The sequence below is a fragment of the Lactuca serriola genome, chromosome 3 (assembly GCF_051521515.1).
Source record: "Lactuca serriola cultivar US96UC23 chromosome 3, Lser_US96UC23_V15, whole genome shotgun sequence".
NCBI lineage: Eukaryota > Viridiplantae > Streptophyta > Magnoliopsida > Asterales > Asteraceae > Lactuca > Lactuca serriola.
Window position 1 is genome coordinate 252,328,647 of NC_136410.1, and position 27,003 is coordinate 252,355,649.

The 27,003-nt window shown below is 36.7% G+C and overlaps 2 protein-coding genes and 1 pseudogene across 5 annotated transcripts; all 3 read right to left on the bottom strand.

The window, feature by feature from the left end:
* Nucleotides 1-3,114: 3,114 nt before the first annotated feature.
* LOC145093876 (putative disease resistance RPP13-like protein 1) lies at nucleotides 3,115-8,330 on the bottom strand (annotated as a pseudogene). The gene is made up of 2 exons (XR_013703128.1): nucleotides 5,049-8,330; nucleotides 3,115-3,486 (listed from the first exon to the last, which is right to left on the bottom strand). The product of XR_013703128.1 is annotated as a putative disease resistance RPP13-like protein 1 (transcript).
* Nucleotides 8,331-18,322: 9,992 nt separating this feature from the next.
* On the bottom strand, nucleotides 18,323-18,856 carry LOC145096179 (putative disease resistance RPP13-like protein 1). Its single transcript, XM_079033946.1, has one exon. The coding sequence runs from the start codon at nucleotides 18,854-18,856 to the stop codon at nucleotides 18,323-18,325; it is 534 nt and encodes a 177-aa protein (XP_078890072.1).
* A 2,793-nt stretch (nucleotides 18,857-21,649) lies between these two features.
* Nucleotides 21,650-26,620, bottom strand: LOC145093877 (putative disease resistance RPP13-like protein 1). Of its 3 annotated transcripts, none has more exons than XR_013703130.1 (3): nucleotides 22,671-26,620; nucleotides 22,036-22,289; nucleotides 21,650-21,942 (listed from the first exon to the last, which is right to left on the bottom strand). XR_013703130.1 is itself a non-coding variant. In XM_079032122.1 (2 exons), exon 1 carries the CDS (start codon nucleotides 26,506-26,508, stop codon nucleotides 22,690-22,692), a length of 3,819 nt encoding a protein of 1,272 aa, XP_078888248.1. In that variant the 5' UTR covers nucleotides 26,509-26,620; the 3' UTR covers nucleotides 21,650-22,289; nucleotides 22,671-22,689. The 3 variants fall into 3 exon arrangements, 1 of the variants encoding a protein (XP_078888248.1); XR_013703129.1 differs by having other exon boundaries at nucleotides 21,650-21,950; XM_079032122.1 differs by having other exon boundaries at nucleotides 21,650-22,289.
* Between the last annotated feature and the right edge of the window lie 383 nt (nucleotides 26,621-27,003).

Genomic DNA, 27,003 nt, shown 5'->3' on the forward strand with positions numbered 1-27,003 from the left:
AAGGTCATTTGATCATTAGTTATATATTATGTACACAAGCATAGACATATAGGTTTACTCTAGTCAGTTCAGTTATGAGTCTCTACCTCTAGTTCAACACTTACATTGGAAACACACTACTCACTATTTGGGATGCATCTTCGGGACACGGCCTTCTCCATCGTCTAGTTGGTAACCAGAGTCTCCTGTAGGGAGAGCGGACATTGTGTGTATAGATCTATACGGGATTGACACCCCCATACCCTGACTACTAGCTACAGTCCACGGCCTACCAAGCCAAGGGGTGACAAATGTCATATTCTCTAGACGCTTGTAGGGTGTCAGGTACTCTAGTGTCGGTTAGTATGGTTACGAGTATCCCAGGTTACCTTATAATTCATGGCCTTAAGGTAATGGTTTTTCACCAGCAATTTACACTGTATGCTGGAACCCACTCTCGGAGTCACACTGTTTTAGACCTTGCTAACTGTATCTTTCATTTGATACTGTCTGAGGTTTGTATTCACTGTTTTAGACCTTGCTAGCTGTATCTTTCATTTGATACTGTATGGGGTCTGTATTCACTTTTGTAGACCTTGCTAGCTATATCTTTCATTTGATACTGTCTGGGGTCTGTATTCACTGTTTTTAGACCTTACTAGTTGTACCTTTCATTTGGTACTATCTGGGGTCTGTGTCTCTCTTCGTAGACTGAGCCAGGCGTGTCGTTTGTTCGATACTCTCCTGGAGTCTATGATTCCATTTGCCTTAGTCAGCAGTCCTCACTGCTGAGGCATATGTTATTTTCCCTGATTCCTCTTGCTTTCTTTAATAATCAAATTCTGTATTTTTATAATGATAGCGATTAAGGGAAAACTACTTTTTACCACATAACTCTGACCAGTCTTGGTAGAAGACTGCTTTTAAATAGAAAATATAGGATTTTCTGGAAAGGACTCTATTTCACTATATACTTGAAAACTACCACTTATATAAAGTTATTTGTATAAAATGTCACTAAACGCTTATGAACTCACCAGCATTTGTAAAAATGCTGATACTCGCTTTTTAAATAACTTGTATTCTCAGGTCAGCATTAGACGGGTACATCCCCGGAGCTGTTGATGAAGACAGCTTAGTACCATGCTGTACTTATTATATTTACTTGTATTACTTTAATGTATTGTAATGAAAGTAATGTAAAACTATTACTATTAATGCAATGTTTTGTTGTACATCGATTACTATAATGCATGTGTTGTGATACTTGACATGACGTCATCCACCCCAGAATGTTTCCGCCGTTCCGGTTTTGGGGTGTGACAGATTGGTATCAGAGCATTGTTTATAGTGAGCTAAGTATATCAATTCATAAAAGATATACAGCCTATAAATACAAAGGGATAAAACACTCTGACCAAGAATTATACTTTAAAATATAACCATATTTTACCAAAGTATAATAACATCCAGAATCTAAACACTCGAACAAAAGTATTACAAGAAGAACAATAATAAAAGTCTTCGGATGTTAAACATTACCGTCAAACCTGGGCAGTTATGTAATCGTAAGCTGGAATAAATGTAACATGATCAACTACATTTATTCGAGATGCGATGAACGTGTGCTTGGGAGTGATAGTGGTGTTGCAACAGGTCTGAAACTTACCAACTAGGAATGCTAGAGCCAAACATAAAGTTAAAATACTATAGGAGAATTTTGGAATACAAAAAGACTAACAATAATCCCAGAATCATAATCAGAAGATAAGAATCAAACAAGAATTAAAATACCATAGGGGTATTTTAGGATCCATAACTAACCTTGTGTGAAGAACTAAAAAGATCCTTATTGATATACCTACAATTACAGAGAGTATACTCCCAAGGTTATATATAATAAGGATCTCATAGGCTAAGAATGTGTGGTTTCGCCCTATTTCCTTTTCCTCGTTGGGATGTGGATCTAGAGTAGTATCACATATTCGAAGGCCTATCGGATCTAAGCTATATATGATTTGTATACCTTGTGTAATCGTAGCAAGACTCGATATGGATCATCCAGTGAAATGTTAATAATCTCTTAGGATTCTTTAGACATTTCCATTCTCGCACAAACCCTGTAGAAAACCCTATCCACTTCAGTGCTTGACAGAAGAGTTGATACAGACCCAGAAGAGGTTCATTGAGAAGATTTCCAGTTCGGAAATAAATGAACTGGTTCGAGACTATTGAATTCACCAGGTGCCTATATCTCTTTAGGGGCATCGGTGAGAAACTCGCCTAAACTTCCGAGATTTCCAGTCATCCATCATGAGGTGATGACACCAGAGTTGGATTCGGAAGCAAGGCGGAGTAGAGATTCAATATGTCCATACGAGGAGAGAACCCTAGGTAACTACCCGAAGGAAACCAACGCCGACTTCAGTCAAGGATACGAGGCAGACAGAGAGGGAGCCAGTACATGGAACCTGAGAAGTGTCTTTTCCTCGTGTTCGTCACGTTAATACACCCATAAAATAATACAATTTAGTGAGTTAGTGGTTACACTACTCACGCTATGTGTTAGGTAAATCGTCGTTTCCCGTTGCCAGTTACACGATTATAGCGGATCCCCGCACCTCTATTGAAAGTATCTAGCCATAAGCCTTCATGAGCCTCTCTTTCCGAACTGTTCTCTAAGAGATTATTAACATTTCACTGGCCGATCCATATCGAGTGGGTGTTGACTTAAGAGGGTGGGTGTTTTTTTGTGTGTTTTTTAATTAAAATAATAAGAAATTAATTAAAAAAGAAATCAATTAAAGGCATATTTGTCATTTCAAGTATGGTATGGCCCAAAACTATGAAAAAAAAAAGATAACCATTAGAACCAAAACCACACAAAGAATCCAAACTTTGACAAATATTGCACAAAACTTTTTTTGGACCAAAACCATATAATTTTGACAACGACAATGACCGATTGTAATTTTATCAAAATTATAACATAAGAGTTAAAACAAGAGTCGGATAAAGAGAAATAAGAACAATGCATCCACACTAAACCTGCACTACAAATGGCTGGATATACTTGTGAAGAAGCATATGCACAAATCAATGCATCACTTGGGAAGGTAAAATGAATAATGCCAATTTTGCGCTCACATTTCTATGCTGAGATTTGAAATTGTAACAAAAATCTATAATGAAGAGGAATAGGGAAAAAAATCATGCAAATAACACTCAACGGGAGTTAAATAACATGAAACAAGTTTTTACATGCTGATCTATGAACAACTGAACTTAAATTACATTGATCGACTGTACATGCTTCTTCAGTAGTGCTATTTGGCCCTCTCTTCTCATTCTTAAATATCTTCATATTCCAAAGAAAAAAACAGAAACCAGATTCGCCTTTCTTCACAATCCTGCTGAAGCAACTGTTTCATCACCAACACAGATCTCGCTTTTGTAACCTTAATCATCACAAACAACAGTTTTTCCCTTTTCTCTTCTGCTGTTTTTCTGTTATTAGAATTTAGAAACAGTTCATGTCAGTTATATAGTATTGTATAAAATAAGTTGTAACTCAATATAGTGTAATCAAGATATCATTCCTATGTTAGATCCAGTTGTAATCAGTAAGTGAAGATGTGATTCATGTATTTGTTTTCCTGCAATTGTAATTGTTTGTACTTTGTACTGTAAAGTCTAATGATTGAAGCGGTGATTAAAAGATTCTATCACTACAAATATTATTCAGCCACAACCAACTGAATAGTGAAAAATATTTGGTGGGAGCATCAAATTGCAACTATTTTGAAAACCATGGACTATTATGATAACTCCCACACATTTCAAAATTGGCTGAAATGAACAATTACGTTCATTATTGTATTAATGGCTAATGCACCCCTTAATCAATCGATTGCTCCTAGTGTCATAGAGTTATGGAAACTACTCAAAATTTTATACTTACAGAAAGCCTTTGCAAAGATACATTTAAAAAAAAAAAAAAAAAAAAAAAAACAAATTAAAGAAACACGAATGTCAATATATAATGTGAAAAGATTAAGCAACTACATGAGCAATTGAAATCAGTGGTCAATTTTGTACCTAATTGCGATTTAGTTCTCAAAAGGATAGTTGGACTAGTTTTCCATTATCATTGTTCAACTTGACAGGTGTCAAAATATGTTTCTCATCTCACATACAAGCCGCAGTAACTAATTCCAAGTAACTAATAGCAAGTGGTATTTCACCTCTACATCTAAATAAGATTTTCACAAATTCAGAACATGTAAAAATGAAATCAACAGAAGTTGTTCATTCTGAAATGACTACTGGATACATTATGTCAAGTAATTATACAAGCACAATTCAGCAAATATTTTACCAAATAACAAAAGAACAGAGAATTGAACAATGACTCAATGGGTCATAAACAATAAAACATATCTGATGGTCCCTCCAAAGAAGTAAGCTAAAAAGAAATACCAAATATGGTTTAAAAGGAAAAACTATGCAACAAATAAATATATGGAAGTGAAAGACAAATAGCATTTCTGTTCACAATAGTTTCACAGATATACAATAATATTTAGCTGTGTCAAAATCGATCTACTAGATGAGAATTCCATCCACTAAACCTTAATGGGTTTAATTAGTATTAGTTCCGTTGATAAAAAGATTCATGTTTTGCACGTATTTAAACCGCTTCAATAAGATATTATTATTATCATCGTCATTCCAAATGGAAGCTGTGTAATTTTAACAGACAACGACAGGTCTACACACCAACCCTAGTTCACCATTTATTTTGGATATCCGAATGGAATGATTTTTTAATTTCAAAGTATTTGACTTGCTAACCAATTTAATTTATTTTGCAGGCCATTGTGACACTTCCATGTTGACAACCCTAGTCATATTAAATCAGTAAGCATACCACGTTAACATAAATCAGTAAGCATACCACGTTAACAGAAAAGCATTAAGTCCCAAATAGAACTTTTGTTGAAATACACGCTTCGATTAAGGAGACAATATTTAAATTTTTTGTTTAAATGACCTAGAGAAGGACGTACCTTCGTAATAAAGAAGAGGAATGGGATTAGAGAGACGACTGGCCAATACGAGCCTCCTATATTACTCTTTGTTTTCAGATTTGGGGAATCAATAATTCCCAAACTCAAAAGCGAAGGCAACAATTTTTCAGGTAGATCCATCATCTTTGTGCACTTGACAATTCTGAGATGCTGTAGGGAGGTGAGGTGTTGGAGTCCCGTTGAAACCGATTCCAATTTCTCAAATCTTTGTATGCCAAGAGAAGTAAGAGATGAAGGAAAAAGACCGGACAATCTACTAAAATCAGTCACATCTTCATATGGTCTGCAATATAGACGTAGGTCACAAAGTGAGGTTGGAAAACTCTGTGGGCCCCACTCTGACATGGGCTTCTTCAACCCTCCTATTCCAAGGGAACACAGATTTGGAGGCCAAAGCCCACCAGGAAAGGAAGCATCCATACTTTTACAGTTTTTTATTTCCAAATGTGTTAACGAGGCAAGATTCGGCAACTCATGGTCAGGAAATGGAAATGACTCCAGACTTGGACACACGTCTATTCTGAATTCGGTCAGATGGATGAAGAACTTCAATTCATTCATAGATTTAAGTTTCTTGCACTTCCGGATGGAAACTGACTTGAGCTTCTGCCCTCCTCCTGTTGGGAAAGACATGTAATTGAATCACAGGTCAAAATAGTCAATGACTCAAGGCTATCTGGACAGCTGCAATGCTGTAAGCTGGCACAACCATATACCAACAACCACCTAAGAGATGTTAGGTTGCTCCCACAATTATCCTCCTCTTTCTCTCCTAAACTCACCAAATTTGAACAATTATCTACCTCCAACCTCCTTAAATTCGCAAGAAGCTTACCTGCCTCTGCTTCAGATTCCCACAAGTATCTTATTTCACTACACCTTTCTATTGTTACTTCTTCAACTTCCCCAAGATACTTCATAACACCTCCCCACACCTCATGAGTAAGACCTGAAATATCATGTAATATCAACTTGGTGAGTGATGAAGCGACATGAACCAGGCTTGTCAACACACCATGACCACATCTTTTTACTGTCAGAACTCTGAGTAAAGGTAGTGTTTCAAGTGAGACTTCAACCAGATTAGGACAAAATAGAATAATAAGCTCTTTAAGGCATGGAAACACTGCTGCATCTACAACCCCATTGTTATTGGTTGACCATACCTCCCATGATGGCATACTATCAAAAGTTAGAATTTCAAGGGATGGGAATGCAACACCTGTTCCAAGCAACTCCCAACCTACAGCTTTCACCTTACTCATCTTCCCAATATACAAGTCCTTAAGTGATGGTGGTTGCCCAAGTTCTGGTAGAGATGTACATTCTTCACACCCATATATCGACACGTGAGTCAACCCAAGAAACGAAGGATCGCCAACCCAATAAGGAAACTCTATACCCGCATATGACACAATTTCAAGCTTCTTCAAACTATCAGCTTGAGGCTTCAGGTCAGTAAGGACCTCATTATCATGTGTCTGCTTTCGAAAAACGTTCAACTCAGAATCCCCAAAACTCTCAGCAAACTCCAACATACTAAGCCTCTTTTGCAATAACCCATAACCCCAATCCAACTCTAACTCAGTAAGCCTCTTTTGTGATAAGTGTGAGCCATGTGCCTCCGTTTCATTTTGTACTTTGCCCAGCCCCCAAATGGAAATTTACCCATGGAGATTTTGCAAGTTTTTAAGCTCGGTTATTGCAAATCTGTTTTCACCTCCAATTATGATCTTGGAGAGAGTTTGTAGGCCTTTCAACTCACCAATCCTTAAGGGCATCTTCTTCAAACCAGGAGTATTCCTAATGTCCAAATGCCTCCAGTTTTTAAGCTTTAAGAAGCTGTTGGGCAACTTAGTTTAACTTTCACAGCCAAAAAGGATCAATGTCTGGAGATTGTAAAGCTTGCAGACATTTTCTGGTAAATGGGTGATTCTAGTTTGAGATAGATTAAGGTACCGCAAGTGCAATAGACTGCATATGAATTCAGGTACCTCGCTTATGCTAAGATTACTCAAACTTAGGACCCTTAACAATGGTAGCTCCCGAAGTAAGTTATCCAGGACCTTATTTGATAAGTAGAATCTTTGCCAACTTTCTATCAACCCAACAGATAACGCTGAGAATGTCCTCACACTTTTAGCTCCTTTGAGTGGCTCAAACCTTCCAGAAACCATGTATTCCTCACGAACAAATGATATATGGCGGTACCTTTCCAGGGATTCCTTCCTGAATTCCTTCTTTTTTTTCAATGTCTAATCTTGAAAAAAAATCACCAGCAACAGATGTAGCCAAGTCATTTAAGAGGTCATGCATCACAAACAACGATTTGTTATTAGGAGCATTTTGAAAAAATGACATTGATAACAACTCATCAAAATATTCGTGACCCAAGCGTTCCATTGACTGGCTTGCATTTGATTGGTGCAAAAAACCTTCGGCCATCCACAAGAGAATCAACTCCTCCTTGTCGAACAAATAGTCCTTTGTGAACAATGAGCAGTATGCAAACACCTGCTTTAAAGGGGGAGAAAGATCATGATAGCTTAGTCTAAGAGCTGGAACAATATCATCTCCTTTTTCTAGCCTCCATATCTCACTATTCAACACAGCTTTCCAGTCTTCCTCATCTATTTTTGTCCGCAATAACCTCCCAAGTGCTTTCAAAGCCAACGGCAAGCCATTACATTTTCTGACAATACCTTCGCCATATGGTTTAAGTACCAGATGTGAATCAAATTTGTTTTCTGATTCTCCCAATGCATGTTGACAAAATAAGGATAGAGCACTTTCATGAGATAGAATAGGCAAACTATAAGGTTCATTGTAACCAAGTTGGGTTAGCAACGACAACTTCCTGGTTGTCATGATAACTTTGCTTCCAGGTGCCCCTGCAAGAAATGGCCTTGCTAGGGTTTCCCAATCGGCATAGATGTCACTCCACACATCATCTATAACAAACAGAAACCGTTTCTTCGAGATCCTCTCTTTTATAGCTACTTGAAGCAAATTTAAATCATTAAATTCTTGATTTGCCCCACCTAGAGATTGGAAGATAGTTTTGCTAATATTCATGATATCAAACTCATCATAAACACAAACCCACGCCATGAGTTCGAAATGATCCTTCCCTTGCATTTCATCATACAAAAGTCTAGCTAAAGTGGTCTTACCTAACCCACCCATACCAACTATTGGCACGATGCTAAAGTTTCTATCACATGGTTCATATAGCTTGAGAAGCAACGCTTCCTTCTCATCTGTGCGTGTAACGTCCCAAAAATACGAGCCAAAAATTTCATTTTTAAAACATATACTTTGCAAAACATTAGAATTAAAACATTCACTGATCATATCATTTCATAAAAGATGTTGCGTGTCTGGAAACCATTTTATAAATCATAACAATGTCAGAGTACAAATCCCCAGGAAGATCTCATAGTGCGGAATACAAGGCGTGTATGTGATATGCCGCTACCGCACCAGCTCCTTCCCCTTCGAAGAAGAGGTACCTGAAACCAAAACTGAAAACTATAAGCACGAAGCTTAGTGAGTTCCCTCATCGTACCACATACCATACAATCACATATCATACATACTGCCAGACATTTCTGGGGTGCCCGACCTACCCGACACGGCCTTTCTGAGGTGCCGACCTACCCATGCGGCCATTCTGGGGTGTCGTCCTACCCGTGTCAAGCCATTCTGGGGTGCTGACTACCCTTCGGTCCTAACGACCGAACCTCGGGGACTATTTCACCCCCTTACTACTACTACTACTATCACATATCATAACATAACATATTATCAGACATATCTGGGTGTCTGAACTACCCTTCGGTCCTAACAACCGAACTCGGGGACTGCTCCCCTCCTACTACCTCTAACTCATATAACAGATCATGCTAGCATATAAACATAACATCACATACTGTCAGACGTATCTGGGGTGTCTGACTACCCTCCGGTCCTAACAACCGAACTCTACTACTATCACATATAACATATCTGATGGGTTTTGGTCCTAAGAACATCCTATGTGCTCATACAAACCCTAATGCTTGGATCTAGGTTTCTCTATTGTACATGCAAGTTATCCAAGACTATAAACCCTAATTCTAGCATTCAAGTAATCATATTAACATAAGAATAGGTTTATAATGTTACCTTGATTGTTATGTTGCAATAACAATCCCAAATCTCCTTGTATTGACTTTGGAAGACTTAGAGTCACAAGTGTCACTCCTCTAATGGTTCACAAACACCAAGAGCAAATGGAGAAGATATAAAGAGAGAAGAGAGGTATAATAATTCGTCCCTAAGATGCCTTGGGAAGGTCTGGCCGAATTCATGAGTCAAGGGGTGTTTATATAGGTGTAGAGATAGGGTTTCAGTCATTATCCTTATCTAGTTGCTTGTCCACCAAGCAACCCATAAGATAATCCTTGAATCCTTATCATAGTCGAATTCTAAGGCCTTATCACCTTAAACTCGTCCAACCTATTAATAAGATAATCCTTACCTTATTTTGTAACTATCACATAATTACAATTCAACCCCTCTAGTTTAATTAATTACATTTGATCACAAAATTAATTCTTAATTAATTATTGACCAATATTAATTAAACAAATATGATTTCTCCTTTAATATATTATTCTTATAACATATTAATAAATCATAATAACCTCTCTCTTTATTTATTTCTCCAATCAAGTTGCTTTGGTGAAGACAACCCAAAAGGACCATGCACCATCGGGTCAAGTACATACCAAAATAGTTATGGACTTAGACACTAATCCAATAGTCTCCTACTTGGATAAGTCTAACAACTATTCTTCGTATGACTTCAGATCCTGATCTGCAATCGTAGCTTTCCAAAGCCGCTGTCAACTCTGATCCTATCAGATACGCGTGTCCTTTAGATAAGGGATCATATATTCCTCCATTCTAGATATCGTATAAGACATGATTTCTAATCATTCTCTTTGTACTATATCTCGATTCCCGATTTATGACGACTGACTAATTGAACAAATCAAATTAGCCCTAGCCCGGCCGAGCATTTACGTTTGTCATTACTAAATCATCAAGGGGCCCAAAGATTTCGCTTTTATCCTACCTTGGATAAAAGGAACGGATAAACTTTGATACAATGCTTGCTTGCACTCACTCACCGAATTACACACAATAATATGTTTTATAACACCAAGTTACTAGTACGTTTACATATTATCAATGTGCAACCGATTCGTAAGATACAACTCACACATCTCGGTTTCAAGAATATACGATGTTATCGTCTCACCAATCACTCGTGATACAATTCATGGAATGATCCAAGTGAGAATGGGTTTAATCCAATGCTCAAATCATATTCATAAGCACTCATGAACGTTGCAGCAAACATTTGCTTATGTCTAATACTCCTCTAGACAATCCACACACTAATTCACGACAGTCTTCATTCATATCTACTTCCAACATATGAACGACTGTGGCCCGTTCGAATAATTCGATTATTCTTAATAAACTCAATTATTCTGGAAGTCAAAACATGCAAAGTGAAACACAAGAATAATACTAATCCCATATGGCCTCAAACCTTTGAGCATAAATAAAACACCTTTTATTTATCACTATATCAATTACTCATTATTTGTTGTTTCGGGTAATCAACTTCTTACTTGAATTATTACACTTGTCCCATGCTCTTAGCATGCACACAATGTTTACCTATGGTTCTTTCTTTGTGAAATAGATCAAATTGAACACATTTCCAATCATTCTCATTTCACAACTCCAAATCCTTTTTCATAAGTGAAAGAATATCAAATTCTTGCTACCTATAAAATATGCTAGATTCTAACATTCTATGCAATGATCCTTTCGTAATGTCACTGCACCAAAGTCACAAAGACTATTGCCAATGATATTACAAAGTCCTCTATCGGACATTGTTACAAGACAATTCCTTAGATATGATGTCTCTCACTCAAAGTACATTCCTTTGAACATCCTTTTGCATAAAAGTTTCTAATCTAGTCATAGATTTTTCAATATTCAATTCCCAATATGGACACATTTCCATATTTTCCATATGACAACTTATTCTTAATAGAATCTTATCTATTCATAATAATGTCGATATGGTCCATCCAATATGGAAACATTTCCATATTTTCCAATACTATACTTCCAACTACTCACAAGCGACCAATCCTCGTCGAACTTTGGATTGTCCTTTGATAGTTGTTTAATTGTTTTAGTCAAAACCAATTCTAGTCCCTTTTCCCTCTAAATGCGCTAGACATTTGGAAAAATTTTAGAATGGTCAAACATTAAAGCATTTGCAATCGATCCTATACCCGAAGCGTATGGGACACGACGCATAATGTTTTATTTGCTATGTTCTCAAAATTCGAATTGTGAAGAGGAATGCCGTAATCATAATCGAAATTTTAAGAACACACTATGTACCTTTGACTAAATTTATTAACATTCCACAACCTAAGCCTTTAGATTTGAAATGAAGCATAATATTCTCTCCCTTAATTATAGCAAAACAACTTTACAACCCTTACTACTTTGCAAGGTATGACTCTTGTTTTTTTATAATTAATATTGCCAACTTGCAATACTTTCCATAATAATCATACAATCATAACTTTTATGCTCCCACTATCATGATGATTACTATAAAACATAACACTTATGCTCCCACTAGCTTCGACATGTATTCATAAACATCTGAACTTTCAGAAAAACAATACTTATTGAATTTCTTAAGTTCATGTTTCTAATACTTAGTGCTTTGATAATCTTTTATCAAGGCTTCTTGAACTTATACACCTTTGCCTTCGATAGTTCATATGTGTGTCTAAACAATTAAGACTAATTGTCAAACCTCACAATTCAAATTATGGAAAGGGATACCGTAACCATAATCGAATTCGAGAATGCAATTTTACAATCACTATCTTCTTAAAATCTTTCTTAGTGAAAGCATTTCCTCACAATCATTTTCATGAAGGAGGAAATCTTATGACACTTAGATTTAAACGGTGTATGTGTTCCTATCCATGTGAATTTGTTAAAACCAAAGTTTACGACAAATTCAAACTCATATGGACCGAACTTTCTTAATCTCGATTTCTTGCCTTATTGTAGCACAGCTGCCCACCATGTCTTCTAAGTAGTTAAGCAGCTCACCTTTTCCTATCAATGTACCTTTCATTGATTAAGGTGACTTGCCTTTTATGCGTTCAAAATGAGAATTCATAGAACTCACATGCATAATTAACTCAATTGGAACAGCATAGAAACCAAATAATGTCAACACGATAGGTTGTAAACCTCAACTCGTGTGCTAGTGATGATTGATAAGGTTTATTTGATTTGTTCTTGAAACCTTTCAAGACCATTAAGACTCCCACTTACTCCTTGACATATAAGATTCTCTTGTCAAAACATTTCTTGACAAACAAATATTCAAGATTTAGTGTAGCTTTTATCAAAACACTTCATAAATTGGTCCTAGTTGGTCTTTGTCTTATCCAAGACATCAAAACTCTCCACATTTGATGAATGTTATAAACCTTCTTAATACTTATCACTCAATGTCGCAATCTTAACTCTAAGACTTGTTTTGGAACGAAGTACGATTGACCTTTTGATTTAACCATTTCTTCAATTCTTGAATCCTCTTCTTAGACATACAATTGTACTAAGACTCACTTAAAGGATCAATTGAGATATGGTTCTTAATCATTAAGACCTATCATAAAGCATAAAAGGTACTCTCCCTTCTTCTTAGAATGGAGAAACTTTTATCTTTCTGCCTACTTGATTCTTCTTATTCGTTCTACTATTGATTTAAACCTTTTTCAATCAATTCAGAATTACACTTAATCTTGTAAGTAATCATATTTACTAAACCTTTAGTGAATCATGACGAATATCATTGTTACTCTTATGGTGGACTTGATCAACACGCAACTTTGTGTGCTCGATCTCCTAGTCTTTCACTTGACACTATGTCAATGAATTAGTCTAATTTCCAAAAATGAAGTTTCTCATTCATCGTGCAACCAAGTTGCATAATTCCAAGTTTCTGTCCAATTAAAACTTGGGCGATGAGAAACTCTCCCTATTTGGTAAATTCTCGACATTTCCACAAATAATATAATTAAGAATCAAATCTATTATTGCTAATATTCAAACATCAATCTTTCATATATGCCATTGCAAGGATAAATAAATATTATAAAATCAAAATTTACTTTATTGCGGAAAAATTTGTCCTTACAATGCAATTCATTGAAAAACTAGGCTAATACATCTTTCTTAGCAATCTAATTCTAACTCTAAGTAGTAGCTCAAGAATCTAATCTTCGAGAAATGCGATCGAAATCCATTCCTTCACGGTTAGATTCTGTTCACTTCTTCCCTTAAGCTTCCTTTCTTTTCTTCGATTCTACAAAACATCAATTGTAATCTTATCACATTATGTATTAGGAATCTAGAATAGAAGTTTAAAAGAGTTAGTTAATGGATTTCACCTATATTAGAGCCATACGTTTTGACTCTCCCATCTCTTAGATCTCTTAGGTAAATGGGGCAGCTTCGTCTCCAATGCCCTTTCTCTTGGCAATAAAAGCAAATTGAGTCTTTTGGAACATGACATGGAACTACTTCAGACACTACCTTTCTCTTATGATCAAACTTTTCGATCATAGCATGTCCTTCGTTGCCATTGTCTATATCCATAGAGGTCTTGAAGGCATATTCACCAATCAACTTTGCTTTTCTATTGCGCCAAACCATTGCTGATTCAGCAACAATAAGCATATAGGTGAGATCTATAAGGGTCACGTCACGGTTCATCATATAGTACTCTCTTACGAACTCACTATATGAGTTAGGAAGTGACTGAAGAACCCAATCAACAGTCATTTCCTTACAGACAACGGATCCCAACATTCTTAATCTATCAATGTGTGACTTCATCCCTAGGACGTGTGCACACGCCGGCTTTCCTTCTTTATGTTTACTTGCCAAAAGGGCTTGAGTGATCTTGAACTTTTCAAGCCTTCGAACTTGTGGGTTAGGGAGAATAATTGGAGGAGGAGGAGGAAGTGAAGTATGATCTCTTGTTCCTCGATCGAATCGTGGAATATCATCTTCATGTGGAATGCTTGTTCCACGGGATTTGAGAAGACCATAGTTGTCAAACTTTGACATCTACAAAACGGGAGAAAACGAATTCAAGTTAGTTGATTTAATGAGTCCTTAGCAAATCACCCAAATGAGATACTAAGGCTAGGACCCAACACAATATTCTACAACTCGGGAGAGGGATGTCGTAACCCTAATTGCAGAACATTTGAAGGTAAGTGAATGACGATTCACTAATTGCCACCATGAAAAACGAAAAGGAAATTTAAGTTTTAAATCTATGAAAACTCCTAGATCCTTTGAGATTCATTGAACATTTCAATGGCATGTTTAAATCTCGATATGCCCCTCTTGTTTGTGACTGGGATGCCGAGGATCACAAAGCGGGTGTGAATAACCATGCAAACTTACATGGTGCCCTCACATGCTACAGTCATCTATTCGATGTGCCGGTAAACCACACACGCTCCACTGAACTATGACAAAAATTAAGTCACCCTTTTCTACCTTTTCTTAGAACCATTTAGTGTGCCGGTAAACCACACACGCTCCACTAACGTCTTTGCAAGGGCACAAAGTGTAATTTCATGGAATTGCATCAATTCACTTTTGCCTAAGTAACTAAGATTGGGAATTTTATGAAAACATTTAGTTACTTTAATGATTCAGTATACTTATAATGGAAGGTTTCGTCCTATCCTACCCGTTCGGCTAACGACCCTACACTAGTCAAGAGTGCGGTGGGTAAGAGTGGATACCCATTCAATCGCCATTTTATAGGCAATTTCCTTAAACACCCCTTATAGACCAGCTTCGTGAATGAGACCTACTAACGGTAAGACTGACTTTTACTCATACATATATATAATGTTATACTTTTAATGTTATATATAGTATAGGGTGTATTTTACACTTTTAAAATATTAGGTGGTCAAATTTAACAATTATACTTTTAATTCAATTAAATTTTAAACCTAAATTTTATGGATTTATTAAACCTCTTTTAATTATACACCTTAATTAATTAATAAAACCATAAGGGTGTGATTTGAACCTTTTTCAAAACTATACTAGAGTTTTAGAATTTAACATTCCCAATTAAACTTTTAATCAACTTTTAAATTCCAAAACTTGAGGGAAAGTTTTGAAACATTTCAACACATTAGGGTTTAGAATTTAAATATACATCAAAATTAAACCATTTAATCAAAATTTAAATTCCAAAACTTGAGGGCAAGTTTTGAAACCTTTTTCAAAACATTAGGGTTTCAACTATTTAAATTTCAAAACAACAAAACTTTTGGGGTTCAAATTTAAACTATAAAACCTAAGGGGAAAATATGAAACTTTTCATAACAACAAGGATCAAATAACAAATAATCTAAATTAACAATTAATCACATAATTATCCATATTTGATTTATTTAATGATTTCTTGCAAAACAATTTATCAATTTAGTCAAAATAATTAATCAATTATCACATAAGGAAACAAATATTTTATTAATTGATAAATATCTTCAATTAGATCAAGAATATACTCATATACATCAAAAAATCGGATTTATATTGATCTAATGTGATAAGGTAACTTTCTATAAGCAAAAACAGCAAGAAATTGCGAAGATAGCCCCATCTGACGAGTTGACTCGTCAAGTCAAGCATGGACTCGTCGAGTCTGCATGGACTCAGCGAGTTCAGCTATGGACTCGGCGAGTCCAGCCTCCAGAAACCCAAAAATCGAATTTTTCAAACATATCAAGCATCAATACAATAGAAACCAGTCTAGGCTCTGATACCACTGATGGGTTTTGGTCCTAAGAACATCCTATGTGCTCATACAAACCCTAATGCTTGGATCTAGGTTTCTCTATTGTACATGCAAGTTATCCAAGACTATAAACCCTAATTCTAGCATTCAAGTAATCATATTAACATAAGAATAGGTTTATAATGTTACCTTGATTGTTATGTTGCAATAACAATCCCAAATCTCCTTGTATTGACTTTGGAAGGCTTAGAGTCACAAGTGTCACTCCTCTAATGGTTCACAAACACCAAGAGAAAATGGAGAAGATATAAAGAGAGAAGAGAGGTATAATAATTCGTCCCTAAGATGCCTTGGGAAGGTCTGGCCGAATTCATGAGTCAAAGGGTGTTTATATAGGTGTAGAGATAGGGTTTCAGTCATTATCCTTATCTAGTTGCTTGTCCACCAAGCAACCCATAAGATAATCCTTGAATCCTTATCATAGTCGAATTCTAAGGCCTTATCACCTTAAACTCGTCCAACCTATTAATAAGATAATCCTTACCTTATTTTGTAACTATCACATAATTACAATTCAACCCCTCTAGTTTAATTAATTACATTTGATCACAAAATTAATTCTTAATTAATTATTGACCAATATTAATTAAACAAATATGATTTCTCCTTTAATATATTATTCTTATAACATATTAATAAATCATAATAACCTCTCTCTTTATTTATTTCTCCAATCAAGTTGCTTTGGTGAAGGCAACCCAAAAGGACCATGCACCATCGGGTCAAGTACATACCAAAATAGTTATGGACTTAGACACTAATCCAACAATATCATGCTAGCATATAACATATCAGGTAGTAGCAAACCTAGATGATACCACAGAGACAATCATCTATCATATGTCTCCTACTGGTGGGCCGGCATTGTGGCCTTAGACCCACCGCTACTGGAAGGTAACTCACCTCAAAGTAGCTGCTGATCTGCATGGGAACTGACTGTCTTATGCTGCTGCTGCCCCGGAAATCCTCCGGCTACAATTCCCGCAAAACACTCAGTCAAATACTGCTAATCAACTTCAGGGTAAAATGACCATTTACCCCTAACCAAGCCAAAAATCAAAGTCAAAGTCAACTTCCAGTTGACCCGACTCGCCGAGTTGGCTCGCCAACTCGTCGAGTCCTTATCCATTGGAATAACCTTAATCCCGTCTCTACTCGACGAGTTTGGCATCGACTCGACGAGTTTTCCTTCTAAACTGATGTCCAAACGTCCTTCATCCTACTCGCCGATTTGTATGAACAACTCGTCGAGTTCGTCTTCATCCGAAGAACACTCTATGCTGAGACTCGCCGAGTTGTATGAACAGCTCGCCGAGTCTGTTCTTGGGGCAAGAAGATTGCCTTGAACTCGCCGAGTCATGGCATTGACTCGCCGAGTTACTTCATGAGTGAGTCTGGCTTCCGACTCACTGAGTCACACCCCCATGACTCACTGCTCCAACCAGCAACACGAAAAAGGGGAAAACCCGGGGACTCGCGACTCGACTTGCTGAGTCAGATGAACGACTCGCCGAGTCGGCCACATGCAAAAACTATACATGCGATTCTGCTTGGATCCAGCTCATGCCATTCATAGATCTGGGTTTCTAGGGCATGAATAACACGTAAAGTTTCCAACTTTACGTGTAAGTAATCACCAATAAAGGTTTTAGGGCTCAAAATGCACCAAAAGAGTAGATCTAGGGCTTTCATGCAATATGGCTCCATAAAGACAGTAGATCTAAGCTCCTGGAGCTCAATCTCACCTAGATCTAGAGGCTAACAACTTATTACAACCCACAAAGCACAAACAAGCTTGGGGAAAGGCTCAAGAAGGACTTCCATGGAGCTAAAAGGGACTATAAGCATGAAAACAGAGGGGAAATCGAGTTATACCTTAAGGAAAACACTGAGATAACTCAAAGATGCCTGGTCTCCTCCTCTTCTTCTTGATCTACTCTCCTTCCCACTCCAAATCTTCAAGAAAACACACCAAATGCTTCAAACTCACAAGGGACAAGGCTTGAACGAAGTATAGAGCTCTGAGGGTGAATGGGGGCAAGCTTAGGGGTAGAAAAAGGGGTTTAAATAGGGTGCAAACCCTTGAAATTTAGGGTTTCATCTGACAGCGGGGACTCGCCGAGTCTAGAATATGGACTCGCCGAGTCGCCAACTTAAACGTGTTCTGGATCCCGTCCCTACTCGGCGAGTCGAACCTCCAACTCGTCGAGTCCAAGGCTAAAAATGTGAAATACTTAGCTAAATTTTACGTACCAAAACCAGGTGCTACAGTGCGTCCAACAATACTAGATGGATCTAGCAAAGAGGTCTCTAATTTTCTATTTCTAAGTGTTCGGCTTTCACCTATTTCACTTAACCCAAGACTATTTCTCTCCTCGAATAGTTCTTGTAACTTGCTGGTAATATTATCTATCTTGCTACGCATCTTAGTACTTGATAAACTATAGCAACAAGGTGGAATTAACTTTCGTACCTTGCTGATGGTGGACCCAGATTCCTCAGAGAACTTACGATCGATAGCTGTGGTTGCTAAATCGTCAAGTAGGTCGTCTATGTCGTAAGCCAAATGTTGGAGAGCATTCAACCATTCTTTAACAGCTTCCTTACTTATTTCCTTTTGTGAAGCATCATTAAGCAGAGCTTGTATACGAGTTAACAATCTCTTCAATTTCTCGAGCTCCAAATCAACTCCTTTAGAACGAGCAACCTTCTTCAAGGCTTCAGAGGCAAGATTTTGAAGGAACACCTGGAGGAAGGCAGAAGCAAGGATTTCAGCCATTGCTTATAGTGAAAACCTCAAATGGGAGCACTTGGTATGTATGAATATAGGGATTTAGAATTAGATGAAATGAGTGTATGAAGAAGGATGATTCAAACCATTATTTATATTGTTTCTTAGCTGCTGTTTGGGTTAGCATTTGTAATACTGTTTTTGCATATTACAGCTGGTGCATCATATCGTTGGTCCAATAATGGAATTTGGATTCAAACCTTTAATCATATTGTTTCTTAGTACTATATTACAGCTGATGCATGCTCATATATACGTCCAATAATGGTGGATCCAGATTCTGGCTGAGCGTTTCAATTAGTATTTCTTTTTATATAAATATAAAATTGTTTGTTAGATATTTTTTTTATAATATTGTTAAAAAGCAAAATATAATTAATGTGTTTGGGTTTAGCTACATTTATAAAAGGAAGGAAAAAGGTATAACATTATATTATACATATACTTAAAAACATGACGACTTATAAATGAGCCGGCTACATTCTTCGGCTCCTGGGTTTTTTTTGGAGCCAATCGGAAATTGTCCCCCTACAACGTGTTTGTCTCCTGTGTTGCTTCCCAAAGATGTTCTCGATCCAGTCACACTCTTCAAGAACCTACAATCCTATTTTTTCATCGATGAGGGAACTCTAAAAACACCGGACAACCTTCACCAACAGTTTCTATGGATTTTGAGTCGTGAAAATCCAAAATATTTTTTGGTAGTTTCTATGGATTTGAAAAATTATCATTCATATATTCTTTTAATCCTTGATATTAATCCTAGCAAAAATGAAGCACACTTTGAGATTGTTTTTCCACTTTTTGATCATATTTTATACATATTTTTTTCAATTGGGCGTAAGCATGTTCAAATAGATGTGTGTGAAAATTGCATGAAAGTTTGATCAGATGGTTTATTAATGCATAATTGATTTTTATTCCGCAGAGATTTTTCATAATTAGGGCATTAAGGGAGGAATAAGTTGACAATACCAAGTTGCCCTTATATTTCTTTTTAATACATCAAATTACTCGAATTAATTTTCAATTTATATCCATTGAACTTCTTGACTGCATCTGACATATGATCTCATCCATTCTTATAGATTTTTCTATAAAATTCAAATAACGTGATTATGTTTTTGACATAGTATTTTCACGTATAAGCCCATGGATCGAATTCACTAAGTGGGTCAGTTGATAATCAAAGCGAGGCGGTATTCAATTTAAAGAGGAAGAAAGTAGCTCTATCGATGTTCCATTTGAGCAATAGAACACATAAGTGAAAGCTTCGGCATACTTATAAATACTATGCCACATATACTGCTCTATTGGACATAAAAGAACTGTTGGTGAAAGAAACATCCTTATTAAACTGTTATGAGTTCATAGGTAAATAATATACATTTAAAAATAGATCCATCATTAATGTAATCTCTCTTTTTTGGTTTCATTAAGATTTGTAACAATTGCATGATGCTCTTAATTATAGTAGCCCACTAGTCATGAATTTATAAATATGTAAGACATGGTTTTTTATTTTTGTGTCTTTTGTATTGTAGATACTAATAATATGCAAGTAGCACTACAAGCAGAGTAAAAAACTTGTGAAGTTGTGAAGATAAAAACGTGTTCTGGCAAACTTGGAGAAAAGTGTTTGCTATTCTCTGTTAAAGTTGTTGCAGATAATGTTGTTTAATTAAATTGTTAGTAAGTTGTGTTTTTTTTTTATTGAATAAAGATATTTGACTAAGCAGAGAAAGACCATTAGGAGCACGATTTGAGCAGTTCATGGCACACAAAAATTGGAAGTAATCATTTGTCGTTATATTGGACACCAATTCTGGATCAAAGGCTGTTCCACACAGTTGATTTGTAGTACGATTGTTCATCTAGCAATGGCTTCCCTTCTCTATCAACCATGTCGGTCCTCATAATGGTTGCTGATCCATAATGTTTGGAGACCTCCTTTCAGTAAGACAAAATTACAAAAATGGTCCCTGCGGTTTGCCAAAAGTCTCAAAGTCAATCCCTACAAAAATATTTTGATGCAAATGGTCCTTGTGGTTTGCAAAACTTGTAAAGATGGCCCTTTTTACTAACACCGTTAGTATTCAGCCGTTAAGGACTGGATCTGTAAAGACATTTTCGTCTTTTCAAGTATAAAGTGACTGAATTCGTGAGACCATTTTTGAAGTTTGTTTGAAAAAGTTAACTAATTTGCTGAAGGTGTAGGAGGTTAGTAAAAAGACGAAAATGCCCTTACAGATTCAGTCCCTTTATACTTGAAAAGACGAAAATGCCCTTACAGATTCACTCCCTAACGGTTGAATACTAACGGTGTTAGTAAAAAGGGCCATCTTTGCAATTTTTGCAAACCACAAGGACCATTTGCATAAAAAAAATTAGCAAGGACCGATTTTGTGACTTTTGGCAAACCACAGGGACTATTTTTGTTAATTTTGTCTTTCAGTAAAGTCGCCATACCGGAAAGATGTTGTAAAAGGTCAATGAAGAAGATGCTTCTTTATCAGTACTATTTGACCCTCTCTTTCCCTTCTTCAGCATCAAGCCTCCCAAGTGTTAAGAGTCTTAAACTGTCTGTATACATTTCATGTTGGCAGTCCATGTGATTTGTGTTAGTTAAGAGATGGTGTGTACTTACCAGTCAAATACGGTTAGGCGATCTTCTACTTACTTTCGAGTTAGGAGTTTATATGGTATTTAAGAGTTATTTGGATTCATAAATTCCAAATTCCTACATCTTCATATGTAGAATTCATGAGTAGAAAATTCGGATTAGTATGATAGTTTATGCATAATTGAATTTAAAAATACATTAGGTGCCGATCCTTTTGTAGATGACAGAACAATACAAATTCATCCTAATTCTATGCTTAACAGTAGAAATAAACTCTGATGAAAAGCCCACCAAAAAGGAAGCACTTATAATTTTACGATTTTCTATCTATGATATGTGTCAACGAGGTGAGAGTCAGCAACCCATGGTCAAATGACTCCATACTTGGACACTTTGTTATTCGCCTAATCTCATCAGCATTCTCACAACCAAAATAGAATATTGTGATCTCCTGAAAACCTAAATAATATTTTGTTTACAACCCTGAACAAGATTATCCTGAACAATAATCTATACAAACAATCAGAGTACATGAGCATCTTACCTCATGCCTTAATGTTATTCACCGAACCTCATCAACATTGCCATCTTTTAAAGTTCTGTATTAACTTCTAGAGATGATCTTTGGACTAGCTCTCCATCATTGTTCAATTTGACAGGAGTCAAAATTTGTTCCTCATCCTCTGCTTAAGCATATGACAAAACCAAACGGCATATGCATAAATTGTTGCATTCCTGAGTGAAAACTGAGAAGGTTGGAAAAAGCGATGATGGGAGCTGTGGGTCCCCAATCCATTCCTGCAAAATATAATTCAATAAAAGTTGTTTATTGAATACATTCAGACTAATTATATTTTAACGTATTGAGTCATAAGCCTACTAATCGTGGGTCAAATGGGTCACCAATTGGCATTTTCAAAAGTGTACAAATCTCATAAGTCTAAGACCAATTATACTTCAAATCCAACAACTCTTATTTGACTTGTCAACCATTTTGATTCATTTTGCAATCCATGGTGACCCGTCCATATTGACAAACCCTAATCATATTCATCAACAAAAACAAAAGGTAATATCGAAAATATCATTAAGCATATCTTTGGTAATTAAAACACAAATAGAATTTTTACTTTAACACATATTGCTACGAAGAAGTCAAAAGCATAGAGAGGGACGTACCTTCATATTAAACTTGTAATTACTCGTCAAAAGTGGAGAGAGGGATAAGGGAGATGAGGGGCCAATAAGAGCTTCTTCTAATGCTCCTTTCATTCAAATTTGGGCATCTATCGATTCTCAAAGACAAAAGCGAAGGAAACAACTTTTCTAGTAGATGTAACATCTTCGGGCACTTGGAAACAGAGAGACGCTGGAGAAAGGTGAGGTTTTGGAGTCCCATTGAAACTGATTCCAGTTTCTGAAATCCCGTTATCGAAAGAGAAGCAAGAGATGAAGGAAAAAGATGCGACAATTGATCAAAGTTTTTCACATCATCATATATTCCGCCATTTAACATCAAGTTCTCGAGTGAGGTTGGGAAATTCTGTGGACCCCACTCCGAGATGGGCTTCTTCAACCCTCCTATTCCAAGGTAACTCAATTTGGGAGGCCAAAGCCCACGAGGAAAGGAGGCATCAATACTTGGACACTTTGCTATTACCAGAATTGTTAAAGAGGTGAGATTGGGTAATTCATGGTCAGGAAAAGACTCCATTTTTGGACACTTTGTTATCATCAATGTGGTGAGGTGAACAGAGTAACTCAATTCAATGATAGATTTCAGATTTACCCAACCATCTATATCTACAGATTCAAGCATTTTCATGTTTGAGTTGATAAGCAACCTACTCTTTTCTCCTCCAAGCTCCTCTTCCAAAAACTTCTGACAACCTCCAATGGCAAATGACTTGAGCTTCTTCCCTCCTCCTTTTGGGAAAGAGACTGATGTAATTGAATCACAACTACGGATATTCAGAAACTCAATGCTATTAGGACAACTGCAATGCTCAATACTCTCACAACGTGCTATAGACAACATCCTAATAAACGTCTGGATGCTTCCACAGTTATCCTCCACTTTCTCTCCTAAACCCACCAGATTTGAACAATCACTCACATTCAAATTCCTTAAATTCACTAGAGACTTACTTGCCTCTACTTCTGATTGCCACAAATATCTTATTTCATTACACCCACTAATGTATAACTTTTCAAGTTTCCCAAGATACTTGAAAGCACTTCTCCACAGTTCATCATTAAGCCCTGAAATATTACCTATTTCCAACATGGTGACTGAAGAAGCTACATGAACCAGAGTTGTCAACACACCATGACCACATCCTTTTATTTCTAAAACTCTAAGTGAAGGTAGGGCTTCAAGTGAGACTTGAACTAAATTAGGACAAAATTCGATATGAAGTTCTTGAAGACATGGAAATGCTGTGTCTACAACCCCACTATTCTCGGTTGACCATACCTCCCACCCTGACATATGACCAAAACTTAGAATTTCAAGTGATGGGAATGCAACTCCAGTTCCAAGTAACTCCCAATCAATAACTTTCACCTTGCTCATGCCAAGAATAAACAGCTCCTTAAGTGATGGTAACTTCCCAAGACTTGGTAGATATGTACATTCTTCACAGAAATATATGGACACATGAGTTAGCATAAGAAACGAGGGACTCCCAACCCAGTTTGGAAACTCTGTACCTCCATATGACAAAATTTCAAGCTTTTTCAAACTATGGTTATCAGGCTTCAGCTCATTAAGGACCTCCTTATCATGGGTTTGCTTTCGAGAAACATTCAACTCATAATCCCCATAACCCCAATCCAACTGTAACTCGCTAAGTTTCTTTTGTGATAAATTCGCCTCACGTGCCTCCATTGCATTTTGCACATCGCCCAACCCCCAAACGGAAATTTTCCCATGGAGATTTTGTAAGTTCTTAAGCTCGTTTAGTCTATTTTCACCTCCAATAATGATCTTGGAGAGAGTGTGTAGGTTCTTCAATTCACCAATCCCCGAGGACATCTTCTTCAAACCGGGAGTATCGCTAATGTCCAAATGCCGTAAATTTCTAAGCTTTAAGAAGTTGTTGGGAAACTTGGTTATAAAACAACAGCCACAAAGGATCAATGTTTGTAAGTTGTAAAGATTGCAGACATTTTCTGGTAAATGTGTGATACTCGTGTGAGATAAATTAAGATACCGCAAGTGTTTCAAATTGCTTATTATTTCAGGTACCTCTGTGATGTTAAGATGACTCAAACTTAGAACTCTCAACAATGGTAACTCGTGAAGTAAGTCATCCAGGACCTTATTTGATAAGTAAAATGTTGTCCAACTTTCTATCATCCCAACAGGCATTGCTAAGAAAGTTCTCAATTTTTTAGCTCCTTTAAATGGTTCGAACCTTTTGTAAACTATGTACCTCTCACAAATAAATGACATATGTCGGTATTTTTCCAAAGCTTCCTTTTTCATTTCAATGTCTAATCTTAAAAAATAATCTCCAGCAACAGACGTGGCCAAGTCATTCATGAGGTCGTGCATCACAAACAACGATTTGTCATCTAGTGCATGTTGAAAAAATGACCTTGACAACAAGTCGTCAAAATATTCAAGACCTAAGCGTTCCATTGACTTGTTTGTATTTTCATTGTGCAAAAACCCTTCTGCCATCCATAATAAAATCAACTTCTCCTTGTTGAACACATAGTCTTTGGGGAACAAGGAGCAATATGCAAACAACTGCTTCAAAGAGGCAGAAAGATCATTATAGCTCAATCTAAGAGCAGGAATAATCTCATCTCTCTTTCCTAACCTCCATATCTCACTATTCAATAGTTCCTTCCATTCTTCCTCATCTCTTTTTGTCCTCAATAACCTCCCAAGTGCAATCAAAGCCAATGGCAAACCATCACATTTTTCGACAATACCTTCACCATGTGGTTTAAGTATCGGATGTGAATCAAAGCTATTTTCACCCAATGCATGTTGACAAAATAAGGATAGAGCATTGTCATGTGACAAATCAGACAATTGGTATGGTTGATCATGACCCAATTGGTTTAGCAACGACAACTTGCGGGTTGTGATGATTACTTTACTTCCTGGTGCTCCTGCTAGAAATGGACGTTCTAGAATTTCCCAATCAGTATAGCTCTCGCTCCATACATCATCAAGAACAACAAGAAATCGTTTCTTTGAGATTTTCTCCTTTAAAGCCACCTGAAGCAGATTTAAATCCTTAAACTCTTGGTTTCCCCCCTCTATGGATTCGAAAATGGTTTTGCTTATACTGAAGATATCAAACTCATCAGAAACACAAACCCACGCCTTGAGTTCGAAGTGATCCTTCCCTTGAAATTCGTCATACAAAAGTCTTGCTAGAGTGGTCTTACCTACCCCACCCATACCAACTATGGGCACGATGCTGAAGTTTCTATCACATGGTTCATCACTCAATAGCTTGTGGAGCAATTCATCTTTTTCACTCTCTCGTCCAACAATACTAGATGCATCTACCAAAGAGGTTTGTAATTTTCTATTCATATGCGTCGGGATTTCACCTTTCACAGTTAAACCAAGATTGTTTTTTTCCTCTATCAGTTCTTGTAACTTGGTGGTAATATTATCTAACTTGCCACGCATCCTAGTACTTACTGAGAAATTCGTGCAGCAAGTTGGGATTAGTTTTCTTATCTTGCTTGTGGTGGCTTGAGATTCTTCGGTCAACTCACGATGCATAGCTTCGGTTGCCAAATCGTCAAGAACATCGTCTATGTCGTAAGCTACATGTTGGAGATCATTTAGCCACTGTTTAACAGCTTCATCAGTTATTTCCTTTTGAGAAGCATCATTAAGCAAAGCATTGATCTGGATTAATGACCTCTTCAGTTTCTTGAGCTCGGAATCAATTCCCTTGGCACGAGCAATCTTCTTCCAGGCTTCAGAGGCCAGCTTTTCAAAGAACACCGATAAGAAGGCAGAGACAACTATTTCAGCCATTGCTTACTCAGAGGTAAAATGGGAGCACTACAGATGTGTATGATTTGATAGGAATATAGATGAAATCGTTGCTCGAAAAAGAACGATCAATGGTGATTTCACCCTTTGTTATGGACCTTATCGTCAACATTTTTTAATATTGTTTTTTAAACTTTCTAGCTGGCCACCATTGTCTTTGGCACGTGACCTCTCCAATTTGGACATACCATTGTCTTTGGCACGTGACCTCTCCAACTTGGACATGTGCTCAGCAACTCGGTGTCTTCTTATCTTTATCGTTAAAATGAGAAAACGAAACTTGCCGATACGTTTATAGATTTTCAATGTTAGCTTTTTTTTAACCACTGCCACTAACCCAAAGTATGTTAATCGGAATTCACAACTAATCAAAGGGATTTTGGTATCAAAAATTAATGGATGCACTAAAGGTTGATAGTTCGGATTTGTTTGGGACAAAAAGAGTTGATTTAAAAATAAAATGTCTTTCTAAAAAAA